Source organism: Narcine bancroftii, chromosome 4 (genome assembly GCF_036971445.1).
Source record: "Narcine bancroftii isolate sNarBan1 chromosome 4, sNarBan1.hap1, whole genome shotgun sequence".
NCBI classification, from domain to species: domain Eukaryota; kingdom Metazoa; phylum Chordata; class Chondrichthyes; order Torpediniformes; family Narcinidae; genus Narcine; species Narcine bancroftii.
The window spans coordinates 193,707,140-193,732,831 of NC_091472.1; the positions used below are offsets into that span (position 1 = coordinate 193,707,140).

A 25,692-nucleotide genomic window follows, 5' to 3' on the forward strand; every position below is an offset into this window, starting at 1 on the left:
GAATCGCCTAGGTGGGGTGCTTCATTGCCGCTCCATTTTGAATTGGCATACCAGGTTATCCAATGTGAACGGGACACCTGGTATGTAGTGTCCAATTTGTGACGCATTGACAATGTTCTTGTGTGTGTCCAGGAAAGTGAAGGAAACAAAAGATATTCTTCCAAATAACAACACTGATTTACAAAGGTATAAACTTTATATTCAATTTACAAAATTCGCAATCCTAATCAATGTATTTAAACAAAATTATTCATGCTCAATTGAAACATAATTAAGCATTATGTACAACACAGTATGAGCCCTTCAGCCAATGATGTTGTGCCGACCAATACAAAACTACTCCAATATCAGAAAATCGTAGTGGGAATAAAACACACATAAGAGCATGGGAAAATACGCGCACAATTTAACAAAACATATGTGCACAATTTATAAAGTGCAATAGATTATAAATATTTGGGAGAATTTTGGTAAGATTTAAGAGTAAGGTTACATACATATACACATTTAAAATATTGAAGAATTCACATTCAGTGAACTTTACAGAAAGAATGGAGAATGCTAAGCACATTTCACAAGTAGGTGCTAATTGAAATGATGTCATGAAATGAATGGACTGAAAACACACTGACTGTTGGAAGCTCTTTTCAAGGGTTTTGACAGAGTGCACAGAAAGGTCACTCCTGGGTTTTGTTTACCTAAGGCAACAGCTTGACCAAGAGACTAACTCCTATTGTTTGCAGAAGGTGGGGGTTTGGTTGCAAGTGAGAGAGCCATGTGGGCTTTCTGGCAGTTGGCAGTTTCAGTTGGAGAGCGGGTGGGAGAGAAGGGAACCCCTCTCAGCTTCTGTGTATGTGTGACACTGAAAGCAGTTGAACAGTGCAAGCCAGGAAGAGCTGGTTGAAATTGATGAAAAGTTCCAAAAGCAGTGGATGGCTGGAACTGCTATCTGTCTGATGTTTCTCTTGGAATAAGAGGAACAGAATGAGCTCTGTTGAAACCTGAAAGAAAGAGGTTACCATCTGGAAAAAACTAATGGGGCAAGCTTCATCAGCGAGACATTGAGGTGACTAATGGTGGTATCTCAGTTGTGGAAATCCTGCAACAACAAATCTCTCTGCAAACCCTACAAGAACCTTCCTGAGCAGTAAACATTTACCTTTCAAGCACCAAAGCCTGGTGAACTTTATACATGTTAAATTCTGTGCATAGTATAAGAATTGCCTGCATCCAGAGAACTTGGAAGAAGAAGTGAGATTGAACTGTGAACCAAAGAACTTTTCTTAAATTTACACACATATTACATACACATGTGCTTAGAATTAGAAGGGGGTTAATTTGGGTTAGTTAAATAAAGAGTTAAGTTAAAGTTTGATTCTTTTTTTCCTGTTTAAAGTTGATTAAAAACAACTTTTGTTTTAAAAACCACTCGTCTTGGTGAATGTCTGGTGCTGCTGGGTTTTGGGGTCCTTTGGGCTCGGAACAAAAGGACTGTGGGAAAGTGGTAGCGGCAAATAAACACACAGACACAATTTATAGTGAGCGAGGGGGAAAGAAAAAAAGAAAAAAAAAAAAAAATCGCACCAGGGATGAAATACATGCAAACACACCCATGGCAAAGTGGGTACATACAACAATCATGGGTGGATGGATGGATCTGTGTGAGACAGAGGAAGAGAGAAATGGTGGGGAGGGAGAGAAAGAGAGACAGAGGAGATTGCTCCATTACACATGGTCACCACCATATGTGTAGCTCAATAGCCCATACCAGCATAATGCAAGACTGGGCCAACATCCAGATGTTGACCATCTTGATTCAAAAGAGAACCCAACCACTTACATTTGACATTCAATGATATTACTCTCAACAAGTTGCCCACCATCAATCTTTGTAGACATTATTGACTGGAAACTTAATTAAACAATAAGACTGGTCATGAAAGCAGCAAGATTACAAGATAGCTATGAGTTTGGATACCCTGTGGTAGGTACTTACAACCCAACTTCCAGAGCCTTTCCATCATCTACAAAGGATGAGGCAGGAAGAAATGATGCTCCCCACATGCCTGGATAAGTGTATTGCCAGCATCCCTCAAGAAACAGCTTTTTTTGATTGGTACTTCATCAATTACACAGTCACTGGCACACGATCTCAAGAAAAAAAACACTTCAGGAGGGAGGTCACTAGATGTGGCAGGGTTAAGAAGCAAGAACTTGACCCTCCAGAGAAAGTGATTAAAAAGAGTTGGGAAGTGAAATTTTAAAATACAATCTTGAAGAAAAAAATCTATTTAAACACTTCAAGAATGTCACCAAAGATGAACAAACCTGCTATAGGGTCTTTCAGAGCCCAACGGGCAGTTGAAGGAGATTGGGACCAGAGGCCTACAGGCCAGAAGCCTGGAGCTGGAGTTTGATCAGCTCCTCACGTGGGGTGACTGGAGGTATACCTCCACTGCCTGCTGGCACAGCTACAGCTTTTGCTAGTACAAGCAGATTCCAACCGCTGCAACAGGACACGGAGGAGGAGGATGAAGTCATAACAGACTCACTGGACAGTGATAACAGTAAGAACAATAAGCTACACCGAAGAAAGCCCCTCTGTTTGGTAAAAGTAAACAACCAAAAGGCTCAGAGAACATTACATGTACCATTGATGTTGTAAGGAGAGAAATGAAAATTTCAAATAAAAAAAACAAATTTCTTAAGGTTATGAACAATATGCAAATTGCCATGGGTAACTTGGATGCAAGAATTAAGACTGTAGAAGATGGAATGGAAGATGTGAAGGAAAGAGTGGAAAATTAGAGTATGAAATGAATGTATGGGCCATAGAAATGAACAAAAAGTGGGAAAAATGGATACACTAGGAAATTTAGTAGATCCTATTCATTTCTTCCAAGAATGAATACACAGGAAGTTGGTAGCAGAATAGGTCGGACATGATACTGAAATTGAAAAGGCACATAGGTTCCTTATACCACAGCCAGCACCAGATGAAAAGCCATGTTCTATAGTGAATAAATGCTTAAGGCATCAAGACAGGGAAAAGATACTGGCTGCAGCAGTAAAAAGCAATAGAGAGAGGAGGTCCACTAGAATATGAAGGCAATAAAGTATTCTTCTATCTGGATGCAGGTGTAGCACTGCTGAAGCAAAGACGAGAATTCAATCCAGTTAAAAATTCTCTCTGGCAGAAAGGCTACAAGTTTGTGCTAAGACATCTAGAAACTTTGAAAATTATTCTGTCGAGTGGTGGAAATAATTTTTTCAGACTTTAAACCTGCAGCAGAATTTGCAGAATGTTAAACCAGTGTAGTGATTAAATCATGAAAACTTTGAATTTTTCTGTTTTATTAACCTATTACTCTTGTATAAAAAATATTGCACAATTATCAAATGGAGAATTTTCCAGGTTGGGGGTGATGGGAACCTGATCCCTATCATATCATGTGTACATGTTTGGCATTTGCCACAACCCATAAAATGGAGGGGGGTAGCATTGTATACTTTATTAACAATGCTAGTAAAGGGGGGGGGGTGGTTTGCTTAATTATTATGAACACAGTATACACTATGTCAAGTTTACTTCAACTGTATTCTTTATTTTCTTCTCCTGCTTGGTTTGCTGGAGGGTGTGCATCTCACCACAGAAGAAAAAGAATAAGCAACTTTTTGGAAAAGGCACATGGGGAGAAGGGATGGAGGAGCATAAAGAGAGTATTATGAGTTTTTGTAGAGATTAATAATATAATCAAGTTTATAAGTTTTAATATTAATGATTTGAATGGGTGTAATGGATTATAAAGATTTGGAGAAGTTGGTAAGATTTGGAGAAGTTGGTAAGATTTGGAGAATTTGGTAAGATTTGGAGAATTTGGTAAGATTTGGAGAATTTGGTAAGATTTGGAGAATTTGGTAAGATTTGGAGAATTTGGTAAGATTTGGAGTAGGTTACATACATAAACACATTTTAAAACAGATCTTATTTGAAAGACTGAAGAAATATTGTTGATCTCTGGAGAATGTTATGCACCATTCACAAGTAGGTGTTAATTGAACTGATGTCATAAAATGAATGACCATTGTTATAAATTGGTGCCAGGATACAAGTACAAGTACCTTTCTGCAGGGTGCTTACAGGAAGGTCACTCCTGGGTTTTGTTTATCTGCTTGAGCAGAAGAAAGAACTCCTGTTGTTTGCTGAAGAAGGTGGGGGGTTTGCAAGTGAGTGAGTCACATGTTTTTGGCTAGAAGTTTCAGTTGGAGAGCGAGGGTGGGAGAGAAGGGAACCCCTCTCAGCTTCTGTGTGTGTGTGACACTGAAAGCAGTTGAACAGTGCAAGCCAGGAAGAGCTGGTTGAAATTGATGAAAAGTTCCAAAAGCAGTGGATGGCTGGAACTGCTATCTGTCTGATGTTTCTCTTGGAATAAGAGGAACAGAATGAGCTCTGTTGTAACCTGAAAGAAAGAGGTTACCATCTGGAAAACACTAATGGGGCAAGCTTCATCAGCGAGACATTGAGGTGACAAATGGTTGTATCTCAGTTGTGGAAATCCTGCAAGAACAAATCTCTCTGTGTAAACCCTACAAGAACCTTCCTGAGCAGTAAACATTTACCTTTCAAGCACTAAAGCCTGGTGAACTTTATACATGTTAAATTCTGTGCATAGTATAAGAATTGCCCAGATCCAGAGAACTTGGAAGAAGGAGAAGTGAGATTGAACTGTGAACCAAAGAACTTTTCTTAAATTTACACACATATTACATACACGTGTGTTTAGAATTAGAAGGGGGTTAATTTGGGTTAGTTAAGTATAGAGTTAAGTGAAAGTTTGATTCTGTTTTCATGTTTAAAGTTGAATAAAAACAACTTTTGTTTTAAAAACCACTCGTCTTGGTGAATGTCTATTGCTGCTGGGTTTTGGGGTCCTTTGAGCTCATAACAATGGGTCAATCAAGAGAAAGAAAGTGTTAGCACATATTAAAAAATGGGAGTTAATCTAGCATTCCTACAAGAAACTAATTTAGCTGAGAAAGAGCATAAAAAACTAAAAATGGAGTGAGATGGCCATGTATTTTCCTCCTTGTTCAATTCAAAATCAAGAGGCGTGGTGATCATGATGCAGAAAAACCTTCCAGTTAGAATACAGGACATAGTAATAGATCCAGCAGGTAGTTATGTCATAGAGCACTATCAAATATATTCTGAATCCCAGACCCTTATGAATCTATATGTGCCAATTGTTGATGATGAGAAATTCATTCACAAAACATTTCTTAATTTGGCAGATGCTTATGAAAATATTTTCGTGAGAAGAGATTTCAATTTTTGTCTGGACCCAATTATAGATAGATAACAAGGGCAGTGATAAGAGGAAAAGCACTTTCAGAATAAATAGAGCTGAACTTAGTGGATGCCTAGAGAAGGATTCATCCAAGAGAAAGAGATTATTCTTTTTATTCAAGTAGACATGATTCCTATTCTAGGATAGATTTATTTTTGATATCAGCCTAATTACAGGGTAGGATCATAGATTCTGAATATAAAGCAAGAATTTTATCAGATAACCCACCTCTTATATTGACTATCATGATGTCAGATTTTTAAAAAACTGGTCTATAGATGGCATCTTAATACTTTGCTGATCAGAAGATCAGACTTTTGTGATTTTATTAAGAGTCAAATTTAGATATTTTGTGAGACCAACTGCAATTCAACTACTGATAAATTTATAATTTTGGATGCTCTGAAAGCATATTTAAAAGGAAAAATTATAAGCTGTACTTCGAAGATCAAGAAGGAATATACACGGGAGGAGTCACATGATGGAGTCACAAAATGCAAAGGTCGGGTTGAACCAGCCCTCTCCAGTAAAAAAGATTGGAAAAGACAAGGCTCAACGGATACAAAACTCAAGAAATAGAAGATAAAGTTACAGAGAAGAAAAAGAAGATGGCACCCAAGAAAGAGAAAGTAAGAACAATGGGGAAAAAAAAAGAAAAATCACCGGAGAAGAAAGAAGAAGGCCTTACTTGCACTAAGGAGCAGGGAGCTGCGGTGGTGAAGAGCAGCCGATCTCCGAGGTTGGTGAGTACCTAGCGAAGTCACGACCTCCCGACCGGTGGATTCCAAAAATGGCTCTCAGAGCCAAACAAAACTGCTAACTGCATAATCAAAGGAAAAAGTGAACACCGGCAGAAGGGGGGGCTCAGCCAAGGAGCGGGCAGGTACAACACGAACAGCTGAGGGATGCCTGGCATCAGGCATGAGGGATAAATACAAAGGAGAGGAAAGGAGTGAGGAGCTGGATGAAGAAGAATGACAGAGAGGTGAAAGACAACAAGAGGATCAACAGCAGGAAGTCAGACAGCCCACAAAAGGAAGACCAACAGCAAGGAGCCCAGTAAGAGGAGGCCAGAAAAAGACAAAAGTAATTCATTAGGAAAAACAGAAGAGACACAGACTCAAAGAAGAGAAGAAGACCAAGATCTTCACAGAGAAACAGAAGGTAAAACTGATGAACAGAATATAGATAAAGTCTTTTTTGAAGAGCAAACAAGATCATTAAAAGAATGGTTATCATTAGAATTTAGTGCAATTAAAAGAAAAATGAAAAGAGCAGAAGACAAAATGCAAAGTCTAGAACTTGTCATGACAGAAATAGGAAAAAGAGTAGAGAATGTGGAAGAGCGGGAATCGGCTGTAGAAATGGAAGTAAATGATTTAAGATAAAAATTGGAAGAAAGTGACAAAAAAAATTAAAGAGACACAAGAGTTGTTATCTCAGAAAATTGATATGTTGGAAAATTATAGTAGGCAAAACAACATAAAAATAGTGGGCCTGAAGGAGGGTGAAGAAGGCACAGACATGAAGGAATTTATAAAAGGATGGATCCCGAAGGTCCTGGGAATGACAGAAATGCAGGAAGAAATGGAAATAGAAAGGGCACACAGAGCATTAGCTCCAAAACCACAGGCACATCAAAAACCAAGATCTATCTTAGTCAAATTTTTGAGATACACGACAAGAGAAAATATACTGGAATGGGCAAGAAATAAAGTTAGAGAAGATAATAAACCATTGGAATACAAGGGTAAAAAAATATTTTTTAACCTAGACATAAGTTTTGAACTCTTAAAGAGGAGGAAGGAGTTTAATACAGCTAAAATGATTTAATGGAAAACATAACTTTATGTTAAGACACCCAGCCGTACTTAAAATATTTATACCTGGGGAGCAAAACAGACTGTTCTAGAATCCGGAGGAAGCACAAGAATTCGCAGAGCGTTTGCAGGACAGAAGAGATGTAACAAAAAAGAAGACTGGCAATAAAGTATATATAAAGATGTAAAAATAATGTACATGTAAAGAACAAAGAGGAAAAAGAGAAGGGAAGGAAGGAAGAAGGTGGGAGAAAAAAAGAAAACGTTGTTATATGTATTAAAAAAAAAAGTGTTTTCGGGGTTGGGGGGGGGAAGAATCACCGTCACTGCGAAATCAGTTGACGCTTGTGAACAAAATCACAAACCAAATGCAAAGGGGAGTTGTGGTTGCCTGGCAAGGGATAAGGGGCAACTCAGAGAGGGGGGGTGCATTTGGGGTTAAGGTGTTATTGGGTGTGGGAATTGTTGGAATATTTTATGTTTTAAATGTGTTGTCATACATTGAGTTTAAAAAGGGAAAATTAAAAGATAAAAAGGTAAAAAGGGGGGTGGAGGTGGGGAGGAGGTGGAAAAGAGGTGTAAACAAGATACAAGGTGGCCACTTTGAACTATATGACTATAAACATTAATGGAATACATAACCAAATGAAAAGAAAGAGACTACTAAATTTACTGAAAAAAATTAAAAAATAGATATAGCATTTGTGTAGGAAACACACCAAACTGAAGTGGAACATAACAAATTAAAGAGAGACTGGCTAAGACACGTAGTAGCAGCATCATATAATTCAAATGCTAGAGGTGTAGCCATATTAGTTAACAAAAATGTGCCAATTAAGATAAAGGAGGAAATAACAGATCCAGAAGGGAGGTATGTAATGATAAACTGTCAGATATACTCAGAATTTTGCAAATTGCTCAATATATATGCACCTAACGAGGAGGATCAAAAGTTTATGCAGGATATTTTTTAGAAGATTGCAGACGCTAAAAGGAAATATATTGATAGGAGAGGATTTTAACCTTAATTTGGATCCATTGTTGGATAAAACTGGATAAAAGAAAAGCAAAAAGAATAAAGTAGCCAAATTCATGGTTAAATCAATGCAGGAAATTAAACTTATGGATATAGACAGCATCCAAAAGAGAATGAATATTCATATTATTCGAGTAGACATAAAACATACTCAAGGATTGATATGTTTTTGTTGTCGGCCCATATTCAAGGGAGAGTCAGGAAAACTGAGTATAGAGCTAGACTACTTTCAGATCATTCACCCTTGTTATTAGCAATAGAACTGGAGGACATCCCTCCAAGAACATATAGATGGAGGTTAAACTCCATGCCACTTAAAAGGCAGGAATTTAGAGAGTTTACTGAATGCCAAATGCATATTTTGAAATAAACACAGAATCGGTGAAAGATAAATTTATACTATGGGACGCAATGAAAGCTTTCACTAGAGGACAGATAATAAGTTATGTAACTAAGATGAAAAAGGATTACAATCAGGAAATAGAGCAACTGGAAAGGGAGATAGCGATTACAGAAAAGGAATTAGTGAAAAGGGAGGATATAAAGAAAAATAGAATTGGCGGACAAAAAAATAAAATACGAAACATTACAAACGTATAAGGTGGAGAAGAACATAATGAAAACAAAGCAAAAGTATTATGAATTGGGAGAAAAAACACACAAAATATTGGCCTGGCAACTTAACACAGAACAAGCTAAGAGAACTGTATTGGCATCAAGGAAAAAGGACAAACAAATCACATATAACCCAACAGAGATTAATGAAAACTATAAGGAATTTTATGAACAATTATACCAAACTGAAAATGAGGGGACAAATGATAAAATAGAAGAGTCTTTAAGCTAAAATTGAACTGCTGAAATTGCAAGAGGAACAAAACAAACTGATAAAACCATTTGAAATAGAGGAAGTACAGGATATATTAAAAAAGCTGCCAAACAATAAAACACCGGGGAGGATGGATTTCCAATAGAATTTTATAAAATATTTAAAGAGTTATTAAATCCTCCTCTCCTGGAAGTAATGAATCAGGTAGAAGAAACACAAAACTTGCCAGACTCAAGTAAGACAGCAATAATTACAGTAATAACAAAGAAGGGATAGGATCCATTAACACCAGCATCATATAGACCAATATCTCTACTTAATTCAGATTATAAAATAATAGTAAAATTATTAGCAAACTAATTGGCAGACTGTGTTCCAAAAACAGTTAAACAAGATCAAACTGGATTTATTAAGAAAAGACGAACAACGGATAATATCTGTAAACTTATTAATCTAATTCATGCAGCTCAAGGAAATAAGAAACCAATGATGGCTGTTGCCTTAGACGCAGAAAAAGCCTTCGACAGGGTAGAGTGGACTACTTATTTAAAATATTACAGAAGTTCAATCTGCCAGAAAAATATTAATCAGATTAAAGCATTATATAATGGACCGTTGGCAAAGGTAGTAGTAAATGGATATGTATCGAACCAATTCAAATTAAGTAGATCAACTAAGCTGAGATGTCCATTATCCCCCTCATTGTTCGTCTTAGCAATAGAACCATTGGCAGAGCTGATAATAGAAAACAAAATAAAAGGGATAAAAATAAAGGAGGTATAAAATCAGTTTATTTGCATATTACATCATAGTATACCTAACAGAACCAGAGATATCAATAAAAGAATTACATAAGAAATTGAAGGAATATGGAGAAATATCGGGGTACAAGGTCAACGCAAATAAAAGTGAAGTAATGCCAATGAGTAATGTGGATTACACAGAACTTAAAAAAAGTATCACCATTTAAATGGCAAGCACAAGCAATCCAATACCTAGGAATAAGGTTAGACAATAACTTAAGCCAATTTTACAAACTAAATTATCAGCCACTATTAAAAAAAGTGCAGGAAAACTTAGAACATTGGATAGAATTACCGCTAACGTTAATAGGGAGGGTGAACTGCATTAAAATGAATGTTTTCCCAAGGATACAATACTTTTTCAAATGTTACCAATTCCCTTAACAGAGAAATTCTTTGATGAGCTAAAGAGAATAATAAGGAAATTCTTGTGGAGGGGGGGGGTGGAAATTGAGGGGAAAACTGAGGTAGCATTAGATAAATTAATAGAGAGGTATAACCAGGGTAGTTTGTATTTATCAGATTTTTACCAGACAAGAGAAAAACCAGACTGGACTAAAATAGAACTAGATAAAATACGGGAGAAGGTACCGGAACATATACTTTATAAGTGGGATGAAAAGCTGGTGCAATATAAAAGCTCACCAGTATTGCATCATTTACTTAATATATGGAAGAAGCTCCATGTAGAAAGGAAAAAAAATAAATTACCAAATACCAAAATTGTTATTGATGCAAAATCCACTAATCCCTTTTACAATAGATAACCTTTCCTTTAGAGAATGGGAGAGAAAAGGAATCAAGATAATAGAAAATTGTTTTTTGGGAAATAATTTATTAACATCTGAACAGTTGAAGGACAAATATGGAATAACTCTCAGAACAGTGTTTGCACACCATCAACTGAAAGCTTATTTAAAGGATAAATTGGGAAACAAATTAAGATTACCAGAAGGAAGCAGCTTTGAATATGTGATTACAGATACAATGATAATTAAAAGATTTATAACAAATATGTACATTAAGCTGCAAGGTAAGGAAAATAATGAAATAAGCTATAAACCTAAACAAAAATGGGAAAAGGATTTAAACATAAAGATAAAGAATGAGGCATGGGAAAAGTTATGTTCTGGAACTATGAAGAATATAATAAACACAAGGTTATGCATTATACAGTATAATTGGTTACACAGGTTATATATCACTCCTCAAAAATTAAAAGAATGGGATCCAACATTATCAGATAGGTGTTTTCGCTGTAAGAAGGAAATGGGAACAACAATACATGCAATTTGGGCATGTGAGAATGTGAAAATGTTTTGGGAAGAACTAAAGCAGATAATAAATAAAATCACAAAAAAAAATAACATGCCAAAAAAATCAGAGATCTTTCTTTTAAGTAACATAAGAAATAAAGAATTAGGACTCAAATTGGATAAAGTGCAAAAAAGATTTATTATGATAGCCTTAGCAGAAGCAAAAAAATATATAATGTCAACTTGGAAAATGGAAGAGAGCCTGAGAATACAGCAATGGTACATGGAAATTAATAAATGTATTCCATTGGAAAAAATAACATACAATTTAAAAAATAAAGTCACATTGTTTGAACAAATTTGAGAACCATACATGGAACATAACAGAGAGAGCTTGCCTCGGACCTCCATCCCTTAAAATGATAAGAAGACAAAACGATTTGATTTAGTGTATAAAAGTAGATGACACATTTTTCTGGTTTGTTTTTCCTTTGTGTGGAGACATTGTTTTATGGTTTTATTGTATTGTATATGTTGAATATTTATTGGTTTTGGAGGGGGGGTAGGAAGGGGGAAAAAAGGTGGAAAATCCCATTGTGTATTTTTAATGAGAAACATTTGTACATATTTTGGTTGTTTATAGTTAACAGGGTGAAAAATTAATTATTAAAAAAAAGAAGGAATATATACAAGAGGTGGATTAACTGGAAAGATAAATACTTTATTTGGGAAAGGACCTTGTAATGAGGAGCTCTGGAGAAGCATAGACAGCTTATTAATAAAAAAAATGTCAGTGTGACACATTGCAAACATATCGAATAGGAAAAGCAATAAACAGAGGTATTATGAACCAGGTGAAAGAGCCCATTAAGTACTTTCTTGGCAGTTGAAAGCAGAACAGGTCTCAAGAATGATCAATATGATAAAAACAGATGCAAATACATCTAGTTACAAGCCTCAAGAAATTAATGAGGTTTTTCAGCAATTTTACTCCAAGTTATAGCAATAAGAATCGCAAGGAGACGTTAATAAGATGGAAGTTTCTCTCACAAATTAAACTTCCAAGGTTAGTCCTGGAAGAACAGGTAGAACTTAATACTCCCTTTACCCATATGGAGGTGAAAGAGATGCTGGGTTCTTTACAAATTAATAAATCTCCAGGAGAGGATAGCTCCCGCCCCCACCACCCGAATTTTATAAAGAATTTTAAGATTTGCTGATTCCTGTTAGATCAGGCATCAGAAACACATACCCTCCCAGAATCATTCTCAATTGTGATAATTACAGTAATTGGAAAAAAAAATCTATGAAAACCATCACCTTATAAAACTATTTCACTGTTAAATTCAGATTATAAGGTCATTGCCAAAGCCTTGGCAAATAATTAGTGAAATTTTTTGATGAAATTAATAAATATGGACTAAACAGGCTTTGTGAAAAAGAGAATCTGCTGATAATGTAAGTAGATTGCTTAGTATAATTCATCTGGTACAAAAAGTGATCTGAGTGTAGGTGTGGCCTTGGATGCAGAAAAAGCATTTGATAGACTGGAGCGGGACTTTCCATTTAAAATATTGGAAAGATTTGGATTAGGGCAAATTTTTATAAATTGGGTTAAGACACTGTACAATGATCTTAAAGCCAAAATAGTGACAAATGGACAAGTCTCTGCACCATTCCAGTTGACATGATCTAGTAGACAAGAATGTCTGCTATCTCCGGCTCTTTTCATTCTAGCTATAGAATCACTTGCAGAGGCAATTTGTCAAGATAGAGATATTAAAAGATTCAAGGTCAACTGGGAGGAATGAAAGATATATTTATTTGCTGATGATACATTTGACAGAACAAGTAACTTTGTTACAGAAACTGTACTCAAAACTGGAAGATTATGGGAAAGTATTGAGTTACAAAATAAATTGGGATAAGAGCGAAATTATGCCACTTTCAGAAGGGGATCATACTCAGTGCCAAAGAAGCACCCAATTTAAGTGACCATTAAATGGGATAAAATATTTAGGAATACGTACAGATAACAATTTATATGAATTACTCACCTTCGCTCAAAAAGGATGAAGATGACAAACAGGTGGATAGCTTTACCAATAACATTAGTTGGAATGGTTAATTGTGTCAAAATGAATATATTTTCAAGAGTTCAGTACCTATTTCAAACATTGCCTATTCCATTAACTAATAGGTTTTATCAGGAGTTTAAAAATGTCAAAAAATTCCTTTGGAAGGTAAAGATGTCCAGAGTCTCCATAGAAAAATTAACATGGAGATATGATTTAGTTCGCAAATTTAAAAAATTATTACCGAGCAGTCCAGATGAGATTTCTTGCTTCCTTTTTAAAGTAAGGAGACAATCCTGCATAGTTGAAAATAGAACGAGAAAAAGTAGGAGAAAGAGGAGCATATAGATTGATAGAGATGTATAAAATTATGAGGGGAATAGATAGAGTAGATGTGAATAGGCTCTTCCTCTCAAGGGTAGGAGAGATTGGAACGAGGGGTCATAAGTTGAGGGTTGGGGGAAAAACTTTAGAAGTTGCTTCTTCCCTCAGAGAGGGGTGGCTGAGTTGAATAACTTTCTGGAAGAGGTGGTTGCAGCAGGGTCAATTTTGTCAATTAAGAGGAGGTTGGATGAGTACATGGATGTGAGGGGGTTGGAGGGTTATGGGCAGGGACCAGATAGGTGGAACTAGTGGAGTTTCACTTAAATTGGTGTGGACTAGAAGGGCCGATAAGGGCTGTTTCCATACAGTAATTGTTATATGTTAATAGCAGAAAATTTTATATATAAAAATGGGAAACAGAAGGAAGCCCCTTGTTAAAACATACAATATTTGGTAAATAAATTATGAGATTGGAACAAAAGGGGGTCTCTCTCCTAAAACACCTCTGATTCAAAGCAGGCTTATTTTATCCCTTTTACAATTGGTAATAAAAAAATTTTTTAGAGACAGTCTCGTAAGGGGATCAAATATACTGAGTATTGCTATGAGCAGGGGCAATTTGTGTTATTTGAACAATTTAAAAAATAAACATGGAATCCTTAAAAACACAATCTTCAATTAAGAGCACACAAAGGAAAAATTGGGGCAAACAATGTTTTTAATCTAAAGTTTAATGATGTGAAGACTCTGATTCGAAAGAGAAACAAAGAATTTCACTTCGGCAATGTATCTCTTACTTCAAAGGGCAGTCCCTGAACAGGAGGTTCATAAGCCAAGACAGAGATGGGGATCAGACTTAAATGTAAGTATTGATGAGCAAAACTAGTCTAATTTATGCAAGGACAGTATGACAAGGTATAATTTTTTTGCATCAGTTACATCGCATGCCACAGAAATTAAATGTTTAAATCAGATTTATCAGATAAATGTTTTAGATGAGGCAAGAAGATAGGAACTTTCTTACACTTGACTTGTCATGTTCCAAAGTGAGACCTTTTTGTGAAGATTTCTAACTTTTTTTTTTAAAGAACAGATTACTGGAATTCGATTTCCTTAAAAGATTGGTTTTTACTGGGAAATATAATGGGGATAAAACCAAAATTGAAATTATTTAACTACATGTATGATCTAAAAATATTTAAATAAAATATTACAAAAAAAAAGCCCATCAGTTGCTCACAGCACCTATCGAACCTTCAGCCACCACCACAAAGGGCAGCAGATGCATGACCACACCATATGCAGATTCCCCTCGAAGTTGCACATCACCTTGACTGGAATATTTATTGCTAGTCTTTCATTGTTGCTGGATCCAAGTGGCCCAACACCAAACCCTGTGGAACACCACGGGCAACTGGCAGCCAATCAGAATATGATCCTTGTATTGAGTGAATCATTGAATGATTTTCATCAAAAGGACTGCAGCAGATAAAAGTAACAGCTCACCAGCAATTTCTCCAGTAACTAAATATTGGAAATAAATAGAATTAAAGAGAAATCTAATCTTATGAGTGGCTTTCCTCAATGTGAAACTGAATGCTGATGAAAAGGGGATTGATGGGCCAATGTGGACTTCAAGGAACCTCCAACAAGCTTCCTGCAAGAGTGGAACTAATGAGAAACTTTGCAACTTAAAATGACGACACAAGACATCGGAGCAAAAATAAGCTCTTCAGCCCATCATGTCTGCCCCACCATTTAATCATGCGCCGATCCATTTTCCCCACTTAGCCCCACTGTCTGGCCTTCTCCCCAAAACATTTGATGCCCAGCTAATCAAGAACCTATCAATCTCTGTCTTAAATGCATCCGATGACTTGGCCTCCGCAACCACCTGTGACAACTAATTCCAGATTCCCACCCTCTGATTAATGAAATTCATCCACATCTCTGTTTAAAGTGGCCTCCCTTCAATCCTGAAGTTTTGCCATCTTGTCCTAGATTCTCCCACCATGAGAAACAACCCTTCTACATCTACTCTGTCCATGCTTTTCAATATTTGAAATGTTTTGAGATTCTTCCCCCCCCCCACCATTCTAAATTCCAATGAGTAAAAGCCAAGAGCTGTCAAATGCTCCTCATATGATAAACCTTTCATTCAATTATCCTAGTGTTTTATGGTGATTGTTTGTCAGAAGAACACAAGAAATGGGAGCACAAGTAGGCCATTTGGCCCATCAAGCAAATTCTGCTATTTCATGAGCTGATCCATTTTCCCACTCAGCCCCATTCACCTGCCTTCTCTCCATAACCTTTGCTATCCTGATATTCAGATACCTATCAATGTCTGCCTTAAATACACCAATGACCTGATCTCCACAGCCGTCCGTGGTAGCAAATTCCAGATTCATCACTCTCTAAAGAAATCCCTTCATTTCCCCTCATATACTCTCCAACTCCAGCACATATTTTCTTCAATGAGGAGCCCAAAACTGCTCAGTATACTCCAAGTGAGGTCTCACCAGTGCCTTACAAACCTTAACATCACATCTTTCTTTTATATTCTATTACTCCCTTTTCTTTTTAAAGTATTTTTAAAATAGAGTTTAACATACTAATCCAACATATAAAGTCTACTAATATAACAAATAGCATGTCATATAATAAACCCATCACAAATTAATATCAGCACAATTCAAAAAATACATCCAAAACTGTATTAGACATTCTTAAAAATAATTCTGGAAAGAAACCAATCAAGTTACATTATGAATGACAGTATTGAATTTGCCTTCCTCACCATTGTCTCAACATGCAAGTTGACCTTCAGGGCATGCTGCACGATGACACCCAGGTCCCTTTGCATCTGGGTATTTTCAATCATCTCCCCATTTAAAGTCTGTTTATTTTTTCTACCAAAGTTCACGGCAGTACACTTTCCGACATTATATTTCATTTGAAACTTCTCTGCCTATTCTCCTAATCTGCTCAAGACCATCTGCAGACTCTGTGCTTATTTTACATGACCTGCTCCTCCACCTACCTTCGTATCATCTGCAATCTTGGCCACAAAGCCATTCATGCCATAACAAAAATCATTAATATACTGTAGCATTTTTTTTTTCACACCATAAACCACATTGACCAAGATACATACATTTTCCTTTTCAAATATATACAGTGTCATTTCCTCCCCCCCTCCCTCCTCCCATCCCACCCTCCCTAGCTACCCCCCATTCATTTAAAGTACAGAATCTAAGATACATTAAACCAGTCAAACAATGTTGTCATTCAATAAAAATAAGCAAGAAATTCCACTGAGTCAATTCTTTTCATTTCCTTCTCCTTTAGTTATTTTAGGTGGTAGATGTCCCCGGTAGGTTTTCTCTATTGTGTTTCATGTATGGCTCCCATATTTGTTCAAATATTTCAATATTATTTCTTAAATTATATGTTATTTTTTCTAATGGAATACATTTATTCATTTCTATATACCATTGTTGTATTTTCAAATTATCTTCCAATTTCCAGGTTGACATAATACATTTTTTTGCTATGGCTAGAGCTATCATAACAAATCTTTTTTGTGCACCATCCAAATCAAGTCCAAATTCTTTGTTTTTTATGTTACTTAGGAGGAAGATCTCTGGGTTTTTTGGTATATTGTTTTCTGTAATTTTATTTAATATCTGGTTTAGATCTTCCCAAAATTTTTCCACTTTCTCACATGTCCAGATTGCATGAATTGTTGTTCCCACTTCTTTTTTACAACGAAAACATATGTCAGATACGGTTGGGAATATACTGTAGCATTGAAACAAGACTGGTTTACTGCTCTGGCTGTTGCACTTATATGGGTCCCAGGCACTGATGTCAGGGCCCCACATAACCGGAGCACCGGCCTGGGATAGCTAGCGTTCACGCCAGAGTCCCCCCCATGCAGGAGGTCATCTGGGATGACGGCCAGCATCACCCCAAGGTCTGTGTGGTGGCCGCATTTGTCGGCCATTTTGTGGGCTGGTCCACATCTTCGTGCATGGAGCACTAACAATACAACACAAAGAAGTGGCCCAACACCAAACCCTGTGGAACACCACGGGCAACTGGCAGCCAATCAGAATATGATCCTTGTATTCTAATTCTTTGCTGTCTGTCAATCAGCCAACGCTCTACTTACATTGGCATGTTTCATGTTGTATCACGTGCTCTTATCTTGTTAAGCAGAATCATGTGTGGCACCTTGTCAAATGCCTTCTGAAAATCCAAATACACAATTCCACTGCATCTCCTTTATCTTGCCTGCTTGTCACTTCCTCAAAATCTAATAGGCTTGTCAAGCAAGATTTTCCTTTGAGGAAACTACACTGGCTTTAGGGTATCCCGTTGTGTGCCTCCAAATATTCCGTGACCACACCAAAGGCAAGATCACTACTGCCAATTTGTTCATACATTCATACATCTGAAAGACAATGGTCTCTACACTCTGACAAGAAGTTCATGGTAAGACCTTGGAAAACATGATCTACTTCCCACTTCTTGGGAGCTACCTCGAGAACAGCAGGTACTGATGGTGATATTCATCAATCTCTTTAATGTGCCAATACAATCTTTAGAGGAAGAGTTTTTAAAAAGGTCAATCCGTACCTCAAAGCTGCCTTAAAGTTCATGGTCTACTGCACAGCAGTATTCTCTGCCCTGATACTCTTCCAAGACCCGGATGTCCTACAGCAGGCAACTTAAGACACTGAAAAGACATGACCTATGCTGGGTCCCTAAATTACTCAATGTCCACTCACGGAATAAGCAAATCAATGTCAGTGTCGTCTCCCAAGTCAGCATTTCTATAAGTGAAACCCTAGTTAAATGGAGTCAGATCTGTTGGACACATCACATTGCTGGTCACACCAGACTCCTGAAACAGACACTCAATAACAAGCTCTGCCACAAGAGATTACAAAGGGAGAGAATACTCACCTCTTCAAAAATAAAATGCCAGTGCTGCCGGAGTTACAGCAAGGAAAGTGAAGCTGCTGGTGAGGATCCGCGGAGAGCAAGAAGAGACACAGCACTAATCTGCAGGGTTCTACCACCCAGTTCAACTGCCAATGGCTCTGTAGCCTTTAAACAGCCTGTTAAAGGAGCCATCAGTGGTTTACTTTAAAATCCTGGGCCCAAGATTGCAGCACCTTTAATTTTCAGTGGCCACGAGGGGTTGCAGACTCCAGGGGTTGCAAACTGGCATAGGACAGCAGAAAGCTGGGAAAACAGCCCCTGTTTGAGAAAGAGCAGCAGAGATTACCCTACAGGACAGTGATCATGGTGGTGAGCCAGTGAGGGGCTCTGTGGCTGTTGGCGACTTGGGGCGAAGAACTCATGCAGGCTGTGGGCTGCTGGCAAATGTGGTGAAAGGAGTCAAACCAGGTTGTAGATTGTTGGAGACTGGCTGAAGGGGTACCAGATATCAGAACCGAGACGCAGGAGGGTGCTGGAGGCTTCATGATTGTGTCAGAGGTGAGCATCTGAAGCGCGGGTTCCAGTGGTTTGGACTGGAGTCTGTGTGGCTGCAGAGACTCCGGGAGCATTCAAGGCCAAACCACTGACACTCAGTGACTCTGGGACACTTTCTCTGACTGTAAGAAACTCCCAGCAATTTCAGCTGATGGCGAATCGCTCTACCTCAAAGCAAATTTTGTATAATATTACAACTGTTTTTATTACATGACAATAAAGAAATCTTGAATACTCAAGGATATAATTAGATACTGTTTGTGGAATCTCTGACCCATGACCACTCAAAGAGGAGCAGTCACGTCAATATGAGGACTCTGAACAGTGTGCATTAACTGTGAGATTTTGGGGGTCATGTCCATAGGACACTCAAATCTGTTACACAGGTTGAGAGAGAGTGTTGTTAAGGTATTTGGTGTATTGGCCTTCATTAACAATGGATTGAGTTCAAGAGCTGAGGGTAATGTTGCAGCTATACAAGTCCTTAGTTAGACCCCACTTAGAATGTTGTGTTCAGTTCTGACCACCTCACGAGAGGAAGGACGTGGCTGCCATCGTGGGGATGCAGAGGAGTTTTACAAGGATGCAGAGGAGTTTTACAAGGATGCAGAGGAGTTTTACAAGGATGCAGAGGAGTTTTACAAGGATGCAGAGGAGTTTTACAAGGATGCAGAGGAGTTTTACAAGGATGCAGAGGAGTTTTACAAGGATGCAGAGGAGTTTTACAAGGATGCAGAGGAGTTTTACAAGGATGCAGAGGAGTTTTACAAGGATGCAGAGGAGTTTTACAAGGATGCTGCCTCGATTGGACAGTAAGCCTGATGAGGATAGATTGAGTGAACTTGGTCTTTTCACCTTGTAGTGACATAGGATGAGGGGTGACCTGAGAGAAATGTACCAGATGATGAGTCATTGATCATTTGGATGACCAGAGAATTTTTCCTAGGTTGGAATGGCTAACATGAGGGGAATAGTTTTAATTTGTTTGGGAGTAAAAATGGGGGGGGGGGGGGGGGGAAGAATGGAAGAGGCAAGTAATCCCACACAGTGAATGGTGGAGGTAGGTACAATAGGATCTTTACAGAGACTATTAAAGAGATACATGGAACTGAGAAAAACAGAGGCTTATGGTGTTGGGAAATTCTAGGCTGTTGTTAGATTAGGTTGGCACAACACTGTGGACCAAAGGGCCTGTTTTTTCTGCTGTAGATACTGTGATAGGTTCTGTGATACTGCGAAGCCCACAGAATTCTGACAATCACTGAAAGGAACACACTATGGATAAACCTCCAGCCTGTGGTTCCCATATTGGCATTATCAGAATGCACAAAAACCAGAATGGAATCAATTCATCTTCATTCCTGAGGAACTGCCACAGTTGGGAGGGGGAGTGCAATTTATATCCTCAAGGCTATTTCTGTAGTAAAATCTCCAACATGCATAAAGTTTGAATTCTCTTTGTAATTCAACTGTTATTTGGAAATACTGGAGAATGGCAAATGTTTAAAAAGAGTAAATGTTATAAATTTAGACATACAGCAAAGTAACAGACCCTTTCAGCACATGAGCCTGTGCCACCCAATTGACCTAGAACCCTAAACATTCTGAACGGTGGGAGGAAACCAGAGCACCCAGAGAAAACCCATGCAGACCAGAGGAGAACATACACCTTACAGACAGCGAACTTATGACACTGGCGCTGTAACAGCATCGCATTAACCATGCCACCCCGGTAATAGGGAAAATCCTGGGAATTATAGACCAGCAAGTCCCTAAGATGCTAATGAAAGTAGACACCTCTGGATGAAATCCACAAGGTCACAGATAGAATGGGAAAACTCCCAACAACACAATACCTCAAGGTCAAGATTTAACTGAATCTTTGCCCCTGGACTCTCAAGTCAACAGGTTTCTCTCTCTTTGTTCTAATACCATTTCTTCTTACCGGTATAGTATCTTTAACTCCTCACCAACATCTAGCCTTCTAATAAATAATTAAGCTCACCCCTCCCCCACTTTCTTATTTTGACCCACTTTCATTACATTAAAAATGTTAAGAAAAATCTCACAGTAGAAGGTTAATTTCCATACAAGGAATCTTTTCATGCATATCACGGACTTGCTGTGCTGTATCTTCAGACTTGACTCTCACCCACAATTCTTCATTATCTGCTCATCTGCCTTGGGCCCCCATGTGCAACAAGGGCAGGATTCCCCTGGTCCTCACCTACCACCCCATCAGCCTCTGCATCCATCATACCCTCCACCATTTGCAGCTACTATGTGATTCCACCACCAGGCACGTATTCCCCTCGGTTTTCTGCAAAGACCACTTCCTTCATGACTCCTTCATCCATACCTCCCTCATCCACATGTCCCTTTCCACTAATGCCCCCTTGGTACCATAAGAAATGCTACACTTGTGCCCACATCTCCTCCTACACCACCAAATAGTCCTTCCAAGTGAAACAAATCTTGACTTGTGAATCTGCGGGCATCATCCATTGTATCTTGTGCTCCCATTGTTGGCTCCTCTACGTTGGAGAGACTGGAGGTAGACTGGGAGATCACTTTGTTGAGCACCTTCACGCTGTCCACCGCAAATACCATGGATCTCCCAGTGGCTACCCATTTCAATTCCCCATCTCATTCCTACATTGACATGCCCATCTATGGTTTTATGCACTGACGGACCGAGACCTCCCACAAATTGGAGGAACATCACCTAGTATTCTATCTCCGCACCCTCCAACCAAATGGCATTATCTGACTTCTCCAGTTTCCAATAGCCCATCCCACCCCTATCCTACGTCTCCTTTCCTCTTGCTGTCTTGCCCAACTTGCTCTCTTTCCTTTCCCCCCCCCCCACTGTTTCCTTTCCTCCAGCCCAGCATTCACAGAGCCACCCTCCCCTAATCAATTCTCCCCTTTCCTCTCCGGTCTTCCTATCCATGTCTGATTATCACCTCTTGTCTGTGGGCCTTTACTTTTCCGTCTGACATTTCTGCTATCCTCCCCCAATCTTTCTTATTCAGGTGCCTGTCTGCTTTTTGCTTATATCTTGAAAAAAAGGGCTCAGGCCCAAAACATTGGTGACATACAGTGCCCTCATAATGTTAAACACAAAGACACTTTGTTCCTTTATATATGCCCCTGTACTCCACAGTTTTACATTTTTAATTAAACAATTCACAGGTAATTAAAGAGCACATTCAGATTTTATTATACAAAGTTATGTGTATACATTTTGGTTTGACCATGTAGAAATTACAGTATATTTTATACATAGTCCCCTTATTCAGGGCACCATAAGGTCTTGGACATTTGGCTTCACAGGTATTTGTGAGTATTTGGTTATGTTTAATTGCTTCATTGGTGCAGGTATAAGAGAGCTAGGCTTGCTTTAAGCTTTTGATCACCTTTGGAATCTGTAGTTGCTATTTTCCAACACGAGAACCAGAGTTGTGCTAATGAAAGTCAAAGAAGCCCTTATGAGGCTGAAAAGCAATAAAAGAGTAAGAGACATCATCCAAACCTTAGGATTACCAAAATCAACAATTAAGAAGAAAGAGCAAACGAGTGAGCTTAGTAATCACAAAGAGACCGATATTCCAAGGAAGACTTCCACTGCTGATGACAGAATTGTCACCATAGTGAAGAAAAATCCTCAAACGTCTGTCCGACAGATTCAAAACACTCTCCAGGAGGCCAATGTGGATAAGTCCCTGACTACTGTCCGCAGACAACTGCATGAACAGAAATACAGAGGCTACACTGCAAGATGCAAATCACGTCAAAGGTGTTCAAGCCAAAATGTATGCAAATAACGTTGAATAAAATCGAGAATGTGCACTTTAATTATATGCAAATTGTTTGATTACAAATTTAAAGCCATGGAGCACTTGGGCACACAAGAGGAAATAAGTGTCTTGGTCTCAAACGTTATGGAGAGCACTGTATCTTTACCTCGTATGAACCTACTGAGTTCCTCCAGCAATTTGGTGTTTTTACATGAATTTAAGTTTGACTTGGCTTTAGGATTGAAGCGTTAAAGTCACTTCCTTTTCGCTTGTTCAAACTAATACGAAGCAGATTGGGTAACAGTTTGACCATCGCCACCAAGCCCACAGGAACGATTTCAGGGAAGAAACTGCCCACTTAACAAAGTCGCTGAACGGTAAGGGCTAACTCGTCACACGTTATAGTATCAGTCGTCTAACCAGGTCCAAAACACGTCTGAGTTTCAGCCTGGAAAAGACATTGCAATAATGAATCCCACCAAACCGAGCACTGACCCCCGTACCTCGGGATGAAAAAAGTTGGTCAACTTTTAAAAATCACGACACAATTGTTACCATTAAATCAGACGGCACGTCTTTCTCGGTTGCATTTTCGGGAAACTATAATGTTAAAACGTGGACGGGAGAACATTTGCAACATCACCCGCTTTTGACGCCCCTGAAAGAGGTTCCGGACGAATCTAATGACGTACATGATCAGAACCAAGTCGTCTCCGTAGAGGAGGGCGAGACCTCGTAACATTAATAGAAGTAGGTGCGATTTGTGGTACAACTGGGAAACATGGATCCGGTTACCAAAGGGAGGAATGGCCGGTGGGGGGGGGGGGGGGGGCGCTGTTTAATGAGCCGAAAGCAAATTAGGAAAGAGAACGAAAATCAGGGTCAGGGATAAAGGATTGTCTTCCATTTGCCAGGTCACCGTACCTCCAGTTTGTCAGTAAGCTCTCTCTGCATTAGCTCGTACTGGTTGCTCAGCTCCTGGTTTTTCTCCAGCAGGGCTTTGCCGAGCTTAGCCGCCAGGATGAGATCATTATCCTTCTGCCGAAGCTGAGAGAGCAGGTCCTCGATGCCTGGGTGAGCGGCCAGGTCTTCCTCGCCATAACCCTCCGGGCTGGTGGTCGCCAACACCGGGAAGTGTTCGTCGAACGAGAGGGCGGCGCTGTTACCAAGCCCTGGAGGTGTTCGGAGCGGAGGAATGGGCGGCAGGCTGCTGGTCTGGTGGCCCTCGGCCTCCTCCACGCCGAACGAGCGGTGGGAATCGTCGCCCTGCTGAAATTCCTGCAGCCACAGAGCCGCCATGGTTTCCACCGGCGCTGGGGCAGTCTCGCACTTAAGGCGATCGGCTCCGGTCCCAGCTCAGCACCTTGACTGCACCGAGTCCCATCGACCTGGGCGGGATCGGGATGCTTTGGCCCGCTCCCCTTAAACGCAGGGTGGTATCCAGCTGCAAGAAGTGACCGTTCGAGACCGGCCGCTGTCCCGGGACGACGGTGCTGTAGTGCGCCTTGCTGACCGCTTTATTTCCACTGCCCCGCTCCGCCGGGGACGATGAGCCCATTCTTTACAATGATGCAGCGGGGCACATGATGCTGCGGTACGCACGCAAAGCTCAAACTGATACCCAACGCGCGTCCACACCCCTCTGACGGAATGTGACACCTGCACATTGCACGTCGCTCATTGGTACAAAGCCAATGTTCCCATCCTCAGCAGACAGACGAGGAGACAGTGGGAGAGGTAAATAGATCAGAAATAAATGCAGGGGCAGAAAATAAGTGGAGGGCCTGAATGTACATGAATGGAAATAACTGGGGAGATCAAAGGAAGGTGGCCACAACGATAGGGAGAAAGTCGGATATTGTTTTAAAAAGTCATGCAAAAAAAACTGGAGTTAAAATGTGTGTAAATGCAGAGAAAAATACAGGGAACGGCGGTGCGAATTTTGTTGAGCTAAATGCAGGGTGGAACTTCGAGGAAGAAATTGAGTGCAACAATGACACAAGGGGAGAGAATGGGATAAATATAGATAAAGGCAGTGACAGAAATGACATTCATGGAGATGCATTCAGGATGGAATCGAGTGAGGTCAACGAGGGATTGATTTGGGAAAGGGCAAACAGATAAAGAAAAGATATCGGAAACAAATGAAGAATGCTACAACATACTGGGAGGTAAATAGAGAGTACAAAAATGGGAGAAATGCGTGGAAAAAAGATGTGACATTAAAAAGATGACATATATGAGAAGAGAAATAGTAAATAAGAGCAAATGGAAATACAGAGAGTAAATAATTCAATCCAAGAAGAAATAACAAGGGATAAATATAAAGATAATTCAGTGGCCCTTCTCTTTGAATAGGATGACATGGGAATGTGGTAAAGGAGGAGAAATTAGGACGAATTACCATATTTGTCCTTCATTTGTTCAAAAGATAATAAATTATTTCCCAAAAAACAATTTTCTATTCTTTTGATCCCTTTTCTCTCCCATTCTCTAAAGGAAAGGTTATCTATTGTGAAAGGGATTAGTTGATTTTGCTTCAATAATAATTTTGGTGGTTGTTAATTTGTTTTTTTTTCTTTCTTCGTGAATCTTCTTCCAAATGTTGAGTAGATGGTGCAGTATCGGTGAACTTCAATATTGCACCAGTTTTTCATCCCACTTATAAAGTATATGTTCTCCCCTATTTTATCTTGCTCTATGTTGGTCCAATCTGGATTTTCCCTTTTTTTAAAATTTTTTTTATTTTTCACACCATAAACCACATTGACCATGATACATACATTTTCCTTTTCAAATGTATACAGTGTCATTTCCTCCCCCCCCCCTTCCCATCCCACCCTCCCTAGCTCCCCCCCCATCCATTTAAAGTACAAAATCTAAGATACATTAA

General features: G+C 39.0%; 1 protein-coding gene across 1 annotated transcript in view; it reads right to left on the reverse strand.

The window, feature by feature from the left end:
• The window catches only part of LOC138761401 (BICD family-like cargo adapter 1), a 145,869-nt gene extending 121,461 nt beyond the window's left edge, over window positions 1–24,408 (reverse strand). Inside the window, exon 1 of the mRNA XM_069933434.1 lies at window positions 23,724–24,408. Coding sequence (XP_069789535.1) covers window positions 23,724–24,098 — 375 coding nt within the window. The 5' untranslated portion in view covers window positions 24,099–24,408. The remainder of the gene's footprint in view (window positions 1–23,723) is intronic.
• Between the last annotated feature and the right edge of the window lie 1,284 nt (window positions 24,409–25,692).